This window comes from Mastomys coucha, unplaced genomic scaffold, assembly GCF_008632895.1.
Source record: "Mastomys coucha isolate ucsf_1 unplaced genomic scaffold, UCSF_Mcou_1 pScaffold22, whole genome shotgun sequence".
Classification (NCBI taxonomy): Eukaryota; Metazoa; Chordata; class Mammalia; order Rodentia; family Muridae; genus Mastomys; species Mastomys coucha.
Window position 1 is genome coordinate 131,196,840 of NW_022196905.1, and position 11,795 is coordinate 131,208,634.

Genomic DNA, 11,795 nt, shown 5'->3' on the forward strand with positions numbered 1-11,795 from the left:
ATTAAAAAAATAAATTAAAAAAAAAAAAAGAAAAGAAAAAGCAAACGGAGCAAGGCAGGGCGGGGTAGCATTCCTCCACGGCCTCTGCATCAGCTCCTGTCACCAGATTCCAGCCTCCACATCCCTTGACTTCAAGCTGTAAGCGGAAATAAACCCTTTCTTTCCCAGACTGCTTTGGGTCGTGGTCGTCCTTCTTTCTCACTGCCACAGAAAGCAAACAAGGCTAGGGAAACAAAAGTAATCGATACCAAAATGGTTCCAGAGAACTTTATTAGAAACAGGAGGTACAACGTCTGCAACTGTGAGGCTTCACAGCATAGGCGCTTGGTCCCATGGCAACGGAGAAGTGGGCGGGGCTGACCCTCAGGATCTCTCCTCCGCCCACTCTCTCCTGGTCCCTAAGATAACCAGCTACAATGTCCTCTGGAGACACCTTGAGTTGCAGTCTTCTGGTCTTCTTCCCTGTATACGCCCACCCTCTTCTACTTGGTCCCCAAGTTACCTCACCCGGCACGTGAGGAGAGGAATATCTGACGTTGCTGGTATCTCTGCCCCACCAATCTCAGGTAGTCTGGAAGTCCCTGAAGATCTACCATTTTTTTATTCCATGGTTCATCTTGATATGCTCTATCTACGAGTCAGTTGGATGGGCTGATTCTGGTTCCTGCTGGCACGCTCATGCTGGGTGCTCTCTCTGGCAGCTTTGCCACCAGCTAGGGCAAGGCTTTCTCCCTACTTCTCAGGTCTGCACCTCCTCTCTCCAATCCCCACTGAGAAGACGGCCTCCACCTTCAACCTCCCTGCCAAACAGAGACGGCCAGGCTCCTTGGCCCTGGCACCCGTCAAGCTCTATCTAGCTCCAATCGCCAACATTACCCATTTCCTTAAACACATTTAAAAAGCTTCCCTTGGCCATCTGCTCCTTCAGAACTGTGCCCACAGGGGCTAAGGAAACGGCATCACTGAACAATAGACTCTCCAGTGAAAGAGCACGGTCTTGCCCACTTCCCCCAATCCTATTTTCTCTAAGCTGTCCAAAGATGAATAATATGGCCAAACAACTTTCCCGAAATGTCAAGGGCAATTGGTCCCCCATCAGCGCAGCTGACTCCCAGCTGGCTTTGAGAATGCCCTGGCTCTTAGCCACGGGACCCTTGAGCCACCGATGTCCCTTGTGCTTCTGTGGTCACGTGTATGCTTTGCTGAGTGGCTTGTTTGTGTAACTTCTGGGAAGTAATACAAATATTGAGTATAAACAAGCCATAAGTTTAGTATCTCCCTTCATCTTCCAAGGCTCCCCAAGAAGCGCTTGGTTCTCTGTCTCTTGAGCATTTGTGGGGTTCTCTTTCAGAACCAGGAGACCCCTCCCTCTTTCTGGTGGCACGCTAGGAAAAGCTTCTACCACTGAGTCATACTCCAGCCCCTCACTGGGGGATTCTAGGCAAGTTCTCTGTGCCCAACCAGCCCCAAACCCTCTTTTTATTTTTTTTAGAGATATGGTCTCACTTAGTTGTTGAGGGAGGACTTGAATCTGCTACTGTTCTGCCTCAGTCTCCCAACTTGCTGGGACAGCAGCCTGCATGCACTACCAGGCCCGGCTTCATTTCTGAAGATCTCTCACTGAATTACCCCTGCTCCCCCCCCCACACACACACACACACAATACAGATTCCCAAGAACCTCTGCATCCCTGCCAGTACATAAAAAACCGACCCAGGAGCCCCTACAGTCTTGTCCCTTACTCCTCCCACTCCTAAAAGAAGCGGGGACACCTCAATCTTCTCTCTCCGAGTTTGAAGTCTATCTTGAGAGGCACAACAGTGCCCCCTGCTGGAGGTTTCCAACAAGCCAGGATTTCTGCAGTTTGGGTTAGGGTTGTTGGCATACCGAGTTAGGAAACCTTTGGGCTGCCTGGCCCCCTCTCTACACATTAAGTCACTCCGCAGACGTTTAATGAGCACCTACCTGTGCAGACCGGGAAGACAGCACACACACACAGGCTGACCCTTCACACCACTGCTCTGATCCCACTTAGTTCTTTATTCCCACTACTGTGGATTGGTCAGGAGACTCAGGACTTTGCGAATGCTGGGAACTTCCTAGCCGTCCCATCACCCGTGGAGACCACCCGGTCTCAAAATAGCAACCCTCCTGCCTCACTCTATGTGTTAGAGTTACCAGTGTGCACTACCACATCTGGCCAACTAGTTAGTTATTCTTAAATATTATTTATAGAAGTATATTTTTTCTTGAAGTCTTCAAGCATATAATACTAACTGAAATAGAAATGTACAGATGTAGCAGCCCAAAATAACTCAAAAAGATGTAACCTCCGAAATAAATCATTGACTATTTACAGATTGGGAATCCATTGTCTGCCTGGTAACTACTTGGACACAGTCCCACGGGTCGCTGACATTACGCAATCAGAATCCACCCAGTCAGACTTTCCCTGTGAGCATGCCTGCACCGGGTCTAGAGGACTCCAAGAGCCCTTCGCTGTTACTCTCCTATTACTCGGAGACAGGGTCTCTCGCCGAGCGTGCCAGCCTGGCAGTAAACAGGTCTCAGACTCGCTCCCCCCGCCCCCATAGCTCGGGTGCACGTGGTCACACCTGGCTTTTTGTATGGGTGCTGGGGATTCGAACTCAGGTCCTCGAGAATGGGTAGCAAGCATGCTTATCCACTGAGCTATCTCCCTAGCTCCGTGCTCTCTCTTCCCTCCCCTTATGACTACATCACATACTATTTCTTCCAAATACTTTTCATAGTTGTGATCCACAGACGTTCATTCTTCTAACAGACCACAGACCATTCAGCCGTCGCCTCACCATGGAGGGCTTCCCGGTTAGTGGAGCTGCTGTAAAGGTCTCTCTGCAAATATTTTTCTGCTACAGAATTATCTTCCCAGAATGTGTTCCCCAAAGGGGGATAACATTCCACCCCACCCCACCCCCAGTACTAGAGATGGAACAAATATCAAGTGAGTGCTGTACCACTGAGCCACTCCCTGGAGAATCCTAGGCAGGCTGAGGTGAGCATAGTGTTACAATCATTCCAAAACCAAAAAACCAAACAGCCAAGCCTCCGGTGGCAGATATTGCCACATGACTCTCTGGGAGGCATCACTTCATAGTGCCAGGAATCTCCATGTTTCTTCAGAACACATTTGTAACTTTTATCTTTGGAGTATGTCAGCGGTTTTATTTAGTGAATTCTTCATTTTATAAGTCCTTGCTGGTAGATACTTCCCCTGGGTATATAAACTACTTTTTTTAAAAGACAGGGTTTCTCTGTGTAGCCCTGGCTGTCCTGGAACTCACTCTGTAGACCAGGCTGGCCTCGAACTCAGAAATCCGCCTGCCTCTGCCTCCCAAGTGCTGGGATTAAAGGCGTGAGCCACCACCGCCCAGCTGATTTTTCTTTCCTTATGCTTTGCTGTGTATATATTTTTATATTTACTTACTTATTTTGGATTTTTTTTTAGAGCTTTCTTTTAGAGCCAAGATCTCATGTAGCCTAGGCTGGTTTTGAATTTGCTGTGTAGCAAAGGATAACCATGAACTTCTGAGTCTCTCACCTCTCCCTGATTGCCAGGATGCGGGTGAGTGTTATACCCATTTTTATTCAGTGCTGGGGACTGAATCCAGGGGCTGGGTATGCCAGGCAAGCACTCTACCAACTGAGAGCCAGAGCCCCTCCTGCTTTTTGTTTTGGAAGGGCTCACTGTGGAGCCTAGGCTGGCCTTGAACTCACAATTCTGTTCCCAGCTCCTGAGTTCTGGAGATTACACCAGGCTTGCACCTCCATATCCAGCCTTTAAATGTAATATGTAATCAAAGTTGGACATCTGGACATTGGGGAGTCCCCGCACTGGTTTCTATAAACAGGAAATTTTGTCTCCCAAAAGATGTGCCTTTTCTATCCCTAAACTTCTATCTGGACTTTGTCTCAAAGGCCCCTGGATCCCCCTCACAATGTCATCACATCCCTACCTTAAGTGTCTCTTCAGCCTCATTTCTCCACAGCCCCCTGGCTAAACACACACTCCACAGCCACCTCTACCATCTTCCATCCAAAGACACCGCCACAATTAAAACACTGAGGTGACTGCGGCTCACCTCCGACCATATCTCCAGAATTTTATGCCTTCTCTTATCTTAGGTGCCCCACCCACCATTGCTGACTTCCCAAATTCTGCTTGGCACTCCAATCCCATGCTGGCCTTTTGGCTTCAGCGCCTCCCCCGACCCCTCCCATCACAGATGAAACCACTTCACTTCATTCACATAAAGGCTAACATTTCTGAAAAGATATTTTGCCAAGACAGCTAACAAAAACCATACATAAACAAGATCTTAGGAAACATATAGAAAGCATAAGAAAAGCATTATAGAGATTTCATATCCTGTTTAAATGTCACGTCCTATTTAAAAGTTAAATCCTACTTAACTTCAGATTGGCTAAACTGTTTAGTGGTTTTGTGTTTTGCCTCTAAGATTATATATTACAGATATCCGCTTTTTGCGTATTAAATTCCACCATTCATCCAAGCATCGCTACTGCCTTCCCGCTGGGCCCATAATAACCTGAAAAGATATAAGGTGTTTCTCTTATTCTAGAGCTAAGGAAACATGACAAATCTCTTTGGACCTTGAAATAATGGAGACACTGGACCTCCCTAATGGGCGCCCCAGGCCCCGCCCACCTGAGCAGGTGCAGGGATGGTAGGAGAGAAGAGCCAGGGGCTCAGGGTAGGGGAATCACTCATGCCTCTGCTTAGAAGGCGGGGCGAGGTGTGGGGGCAGGTCAGTGGGCGGCTCGAGGTCCTCCAGCTTTACCTGAATGAAGTGGTTACTGGCCGGCGGCGTGTCAGGTAAGCTGCAATTCCCCATCTTTCTTGGTGTCGGCACCTGTGATCTTGGCCGTTGACGGTGAGGGAGGGGCTGGAGTGTGTGAGAAGATCTTGGGGTCTTGTCCTTGGCAGCGTCGTCCCTGCCCTCAACACAGTCACGCCCAAACGGTGCCATGGAGATCTCCACCCTTTGCAGTCTGCCCACTCTTCCAACAGCCAGGTGATGTCGTTGGCCAGCCCGTTGTTCACAATGTCCAGCCTCTCCAGCCAAGGCCCGAGACTTGCTGATCTCCTAGGACTGTAAAAATCCCTGCAACGCTGGCCCAGGAGGTCACCAGGATGTTCCTTTGCCATATTCTGACAATTCTGTTCACCAGCTCTTCTTGTCTCCTACACTGGACATCTCCTTTGTGGGGGAACCCCAGACAGCCTGGCTACCCCTCAGGTCATTGAGCTTCCTGCGGGGTGCATTTCAGGGCACACTGGTATCTTTGAAAAGATTCCACTCTTCTGTCTCCAAGAACTTCCGGTCATCCGACTAGAACCAGTTGATGTAGACTTTGACCACCTCGGGGGTGTCGATGGGCGACCCTTCCCCCATCAGCTACTGTGCCTTAATCGGCACCACATGGATCTTATCATCATGGTTTCTGAGGGCTTTGATGCTTTCTGAGAACCGGGGAGATGTCTGGTTTGTGGGCACCAAAGGGCAGGATGGCGTGTGGTCCGTGCGCTTGGTGAAGCACTCCAGGACGGACACAGAATCACAGCCTCTGCCGACGCACCTCTCCTCTCTGGACAGGACCCACGAGGGTTGACGCTGCCACCTCTCAGCCACCATCTGGAAGAGTTAGACTCCCTCTTACCGTGGGCATCTTTGCTGATCCACTTGAACATGCGGCCAGAGATGGAGCTTCTGTGAGACAGGCGCTGGCGCTTGAGAGTTAGGAGTCCAGCCGTCTCTGCAGGTAGCACAGGCTAGGCTCAAACATATGATCCTCCTGCCTCAGCTTCCCAAGTGCTGGGAGGACAGGTGTGTAGGTGTATGTGTGAGATGCTGCATCTGGATTTAATCTCACACCCGTGGCCTCTGCTTGTGTCTGTATTCCCTGACCCGTGACCTCTTGAATCCCACCCCATACTTCATCAGTTTCTACTCCCTGATGGATTGGCAGAACACAGTCAGTGTTATTGCTGTGCTGAGATCTCTGGCCTCTGCTGACCCCACGTTCCCCTGTGAGAAAGGCCAGTTGTCACCCTCTTTCCACCATGCCTAACATATCTTGACATATACTCTGTCTTCCTTTACTTGCAGGATGGCTTAGTCTCTCTTTCACCTCCTCCAAGGTTTGTTTGTTTTTTTTTAAAGAGGAAGCTATGCCTGGGAATTGACCTCAGAACTTCCAGCAGGCTAGAAGTCTAAAGCCAAGCCACGCCCTCAGCCCCTGGGGAGGGAGGGTGTGGGGGGATTCTAGGCAGGGGCTCTACCACTGAGCCACGCCCCCAGCCCCTCTCTGGGGGATTCTAGGCAGGGGCTCTATCACTGAGCCACGCCCCCAGTCCCTCATTGGTGGGTTCTAGACAAGCCCTTTACAGCGAGCCACGCCCCAACTCCTCGCTGGTAGGACTTAGGCAGGCACTCTACTACTGGTGAATTCTAGGCAAGTGCTCTACAGAGGAGGCATGACCCCATCCCAGGAATGGTTCTGAAGAATACAAATCAAGAATCGGGCTTCTAAATCTCAAGACACCTAAAACTACAGCAGCAGCCACAGCTGCAGGAATTACTCAAAAGCAAGCGGGTTGGCCGACTGCTGTTGTGTGCTCAAGGCCCGCCGCCCTCTCTTAGTCAACCAACCGCCACTCTTAGTATCTTCTATCCCTGTACATCACAAAAGAAGCAAGCATTTTGCTGGTTGGGAAAATGCCCTTGGCCACCCCATCCTACAGGTGGCTCTGCTTCTATGATGCCCTCCCTCCCTCCCTTCCCACCTGCCCACCCCCCATTCCAGCCCAAAGCCCCTTTAACTGTCAGGAAACCTGACCCTAAAGACATGGATGGTCCCATTACTAAGTGACACCACCAAGTATTTGCCATCTACCATGGTGGTTACCCGAGGCTTTTCCAGGCCATGGTATGCTGTGAGGAAGTCACCAAGAAGCGACCCCTTGGGATCCAGGATCACCACCTTGTTCACCTCTCGAAGGGTCAGAAATATGTAGCCCTTCTTATCCACAGACACAGAACCTGGCTGGCAGCCATGTAACCCAGGGCCCTTGTATTCCCAGATCACTTGACCTAGCCCATCACAGAAAACCACGCTATTCTGCTGCCAATCTGACCCTACAAAATTGCCCTGGGGGCAGGTGGTCAGGAACACCAGTGCCCGCTGGCCCCGGCTAGCCTTGCCTCCGGGGATAAACCGAGTAGCCAGGCTGCCGTCTTTCTTATATACTTCCACATGGCCTGCCACACTGACGGCTACCCGGTCTCCACACGGCATTGCGGCCACAGCGTGGCTGGACTGGGTGAGGCTCAGGGACCTGCGCCACTGAACTTCTCCATCAGGATTGACAAGATAGAGTCTTGCATTGGCGGAGAAAGCCACTGTGTTCTGCAGGGCAGCCACGCTGCACGGGGAACAGCCCTCAGCGACCGCCACTGTGCCTTTGTAGTCCCCATTGAGGGAGAAGCGTTTCAAGACCCTATTCTGCTCATCTGCCACCAAGATTTCCTGGGGGCCGTAGGGACAGAGTCCAGTGATCCGTGGGGAGCGCTTGTCCCCGGGCATCCTCGTGGGGAAACTCCAGGAAAAGACAGGCCGAGGGAGGAGGCCTGAACCTTCTAAGTTTGGCCTCAGGATGGGGCTGGGCTCCCGAGAAACGGACTTGCCCCTGCCTCTGCACTTTTTCTTCTTGTTAAGCCTGTTACCCCTTTCGATGAGGACCTCGTCGTCTTCTTGGGGGATCTGGGCTTTGCCTTCTTTGGGAGTCAGGGGCTGGGCTCCGCCCTGCTTCGCTGTCTTGGTTCTATCTTCCCCTTGGCCTTGAGCTTCGTCTCTTCCTTGGGTACCAGCTCCACCCTTTCCATTGTCCTTCTGGGATTGTTTTGGCTCCTCGAAGGAGAGTCGGAGCAGGTGGCAGTTCTTGTCTTCAAGCCCAGGGTGGAGCTCCAGTTGGGGCAGCACACAGCGGGTGGGCCCAGAAGTCCAGGGAGAGTCTTGAAGCTGGCGCAGGCGCTGTGTGATTGCTCCCTCCAGAGAAAGGATCTCGGCCTCTAGGCCCAGGCTGAGCACTCGACGGGCAAACGCGGCAGCCGCCTTGGCCACCTGCTCCTGGCCCTCTATCTTGGCCAGCCTCTCTCTGGTAGCCTCCTCGGCAGCCTCCATGAGGGCCCGGAGCTGTCCCAACACTTCCTGCTTCTGGGCCAGCAGGGACTTGAGGATACGTTCAGCTGCCTCCTCCACCTGCATCCCCACACTGGCTGCCTGCTCCCGAAGCGAGGCCAGGGCTTCCTTTTCTGCCACCCGAGTGGCCTCTAGCTCCACCAGATTGCTGTCCACACCTGCCAATAACTCCTCAAGGCCCGGCTTCCTGGAACGCACTGCTTCCGCTAAGGGCAAGCAGGGGTGATCGATATGGGGACCCAGGCGGCAATCTTTGCAGAGCAACTGAGAACAAGGCTGGCAGAGGAAGCAGAGGGCTTCCCCTGGGTGCTGGGGACACTGGGATGCCTGGCGCTGGCGAGCCTCTTCATCATACCACCCGGCTCTATAACCCACCAAGTCAACGACGCGGTGTTTATGGGTCTGGCGGGAGCAGCGATGCCCATCGGCACAGGCCTGGCACAAGTCATCTGCACAGTCCAGGCACCTGGCTGTGGCGGGTCCCCCTGAGCTCTTGCCTCCCACCAGAGGGCACAGAGCGCAGGTTGGCTTCCCTGAATGCACGTCTCCAGGAGCTCTGGCCTTCACAAGATCCAAGAGCCCATTGACAAAGAAGTTGGTCTTGAAGGCGGCCACCCCTTCGCGGGGGACAGGCACAATCTCCCGGCACTCAGGGCAGCGGACCTGGCCACCGATGTCCAGCTGGGCCAGACAATCCTGGCAATAGGTATGTAGGCATGGCAGAGTCTTGGGTGTGTTTAACTGCTCCAGGCAGATTTTACAGGCTAGGAAATCGCTGCTCAGAGCTTCCAGCAGGGTTGGGGAAGAGACTTTGGAGTTCATGCTATAAGTGAAGGGGCAGAGGTCAGAGGTCAGAGGTACCTGGGCCAAGCCCCTAGCTTGGTCCTGTTCCCCGCCCCACAAACACCTCCCCTACTCTTTCCTGGTGTTCACACTCACCTGGATGTCTGGTACGTTCTGGCTTGTGGGAGGCCTTTTTTCTTCCACTTTGTCCTCTTCACAGACACTCACGGGACATAAACAAGTAAACACTGTAGGAAGTCCTGAGCCTGTGGGGAAATGAGACCAGGCAGCCTCCAGGCCTCAGAGATGGAGTAATCTAATTAGTAACATACCAGGTCATAGGCCAAAGGTAGGTGTAGCCCAAACCCTTCCGGTCTCATGTAGCCCAGGCTGGCCTCAAACTTTGCCAAGTAGCCCAGGATGACCTTGACTTTCTGAACTTCCTGCCTCCACTTCCGGAGCCCTGGGATTACAGGTGCGAGCCCAGTTTACGTAGCACTAGGGGGGCAACCTAGGGCTTCCTGCGTGCTAAGCAGCATTCTTCACAAGTCAGCCATGCTCCTGGGGTCTGGCTCCAAGCTTGTGTTCCTCCTGCCTCAGTCTCCTGAGCACTCACATTACAGGCAAGCTCCACCACGGTCATCTCGGTATGGCTCCTGTAATGAGTGAATACTAGGATTTGAGGGGCGACCAGTAAGGACACATAGGCCAGGGCATGCAAGCACCCCGCTTTTCGATGTTGAACAGGGTCCCGCAGTGTTTGTCTGTCCATCTGTCTGGAAGGGTGTCCTGGGAGGGTGGGGTGCCCTACTTCCTGCTCCAGCTAGTTTTGAAATCAATCACAGATCGAGATGAAGGCTCCGGGAGAAAAAGTCAAGTCCTTCCTTTTTCTGAACCTCGGGGTCATGGAGATCTGGCCTGACTCCTGGGGTCCTCTCATTTTACCGTTTCCTACCAAATGCATTCTTGCGTTCTTGAATCACCTGGAGGGAAGGTATGGCGAGTCCCCAGCACGGTGGCTGAGACTTAAAAAAAAAGAGCTGGTAGAATCCCAGCACTCAGGAGCCTGAGACAGGAAGTTACCACAAACTTGAGGCCAGCCTGGGTTACAAAGTGAGTTTCAGGACAGCCTGGGGTTACAATAGCGCGTTCTGGCTGAGCCTGCCCTACGGAGGGACCCAGCCTTAAAAAGAGAAAGAGGGAAGGGAGGAGGGAGGGAGGGATAGGAGAGAGAGAGAGAGAGAGAGAGAGAGAGAGAGAGAGAGAGAGAGAGAGAGAGAGAGAGAGAGAGAGAGAGAGAGAGAGAGAGAGAGAGAGAGAGAGAGAGAGAGAGAACTTTTCTTTTCCACAGTGTTGAGAGGGAAAACTCGGAGTGGGGGTGGGGTTGCGGTCGTCTACACTCAGGGAGTGCAGGATTCCGGACACAGGGTGGGAGGTTGAGGGGCAGGGCCTGGCTCCAAGCTTTCCTCCCAGGTTTTCCAGGTCCCCTCGGCCCTCTCTCCCCTCCCTTCGTTTTCTTCTCCCGGGCTTTCTCACTTCCTCCCCTTTCCTCTCTCCCCTCCCCCCAGCCTCGTCTTTCTGGGTCCTGTCTCTTACCCCCCACCTTCCTCCCCCGTCTCTCCTTACCCAGCCACAGCTGATATCTTGGACTCTCCTAGCAGGACCCGGGGAGCCCCGAAATCCCGCTCCCGCAGGCAGTTGACTACCTGCAAGAGAAACAAAACTGAAAGTAATCGTACTGTGGTGGTGCAACTTCCGTCCCCAGCCCGGGACAGCTACTCTGGGGCGCAAGCCCCGCCTTCCTCCCCACCCCACCCTGGAACCCTCCCTCCTCTCCGGCCGGGGCAGTAAGGCCAGACCCGACTCCAGTAGGAAGGTCTGGAGGGCCACAGGTCAGGGCGTCTGGTAGCCCCAGGCTGAAGCTGTCAGCTTGAGTGTGTGTTGCAAACAAGACACTACCCCAGAATCTGTTCTCTGAGCATGTTTATTGGGTCAGGATGTTTATGTGTGGCAAGGAATGACAGACGGGTGATTGGGCCAGTGGGCGAGGATCCTCCTGTGAGCCCCAGATAAGAACTTCGTTTCCAGAGCTTAGCGCGGGCTTCTGGAGGAGGCTTTACCTAGAGATGTATTTGAGGAGGTCTCAGAGCATTTGGGGGTTTTCCCGGGGCAAGGGCTTTCTGAGAGCGACAGGTGTGCAGGGACAGAGGAATGAGATGGGAAATCCTCAGGCTGGGGTGGTGGGACACAGCTGTCATCCCTGTGCTGGGGAGCAGGAGGTGCCCTTAGAGCTAGCCTTAGATACTTAGCAAGTTTAAGACCTGTGAAACTTGAAAGAATCACAGGGGACCCTGTGAACCGTGGCAGACGACGACGACGACGACATTGTGGAGGGAGGAACTGAGTAACGTTGTTGGATGCCACAGACCAGGTAGTCAATCAAAATGAAGACAGGAAGTCACTGGGGTGGTGCCAGACTTAACACCGTTCACCTTGCCGATCTTCCTACCCTTTTTTTCTCTCTCCCAAATTTCTGCTTCATGCTGGTGTAAAAGCAATACATTCAGTAAAAACTGTACTTCTGAGGGTTTTTTTTTCTTTGTGTATTTATTTAGACAGAGTCTTGTTATGTAGCCTAGGCTTGCTTCAAATTCAAGATCCTTCTGTCCCAGCCTCCGGAGTGTTGGTATTACAGGTGTGTACCACCACCCCCATCTTTGGATTTTTTTTTTTTTTTTTTTTTTTTTTTT

The 11,795-nt window shown here is 52.5% G+C and overlaps 1 protein-coding gene across 2 annotated transcripts; it reads right to left on the minus strand.

Annotated features, from left to right (window-relative positions):
* Window positions 1-3,721: 3,721 nt before the first annotated feature.
* On the minus strand, window positions 3,722-10,985 carry Trim56 (tripartite motif containing 56). Of its 2 annotated transcripts, XM_031338305.1 has the most exons (4): window positions 10,905-10,985; window positions 10,672-10,751; window positions 9,202-9,311; window positions 3,722-9,085 (listed from the first exon to the last, which is right to left on the minus strand). In XM_031338305.1, exon 4 carries the CDS (start codon window positions 9,082-9,084, stop codon window positions 6,880-6,882), a length of 2,205 nt encoding a protein of 734 aa, XP_031194165.1. In that variant the 5' UTR covers window position 9,085; window positions 9,202-9,311; window positions 10,672-10,751; window positions 10,905-10,985; the 3' UTR covers window positions 3,722-6,879. The 2 variants fall into 2 exon arrangements, with proteins under 2 accessions (XP_031194165.1, XP_031194166.1); XM_031338306.1 differs by lacking the exon at window positions 10,905-10,985 and having other exon boundaries at window positions 9,202-9,344; window positions 10,672-10,806.
* Window positions 10,986-11,795: the final 810 nt, after the last annotated feature.

What these genes read in the sequence shown, in the direction of transcription:
- Trim56 (XM_031338305.1), bottom strand. Translation starts at nt 9,084, where the DNA reads ATGAACTCCAAAGTCTCTTCCCCAACCCTGCTGGAAGCTCTGAGCAGC.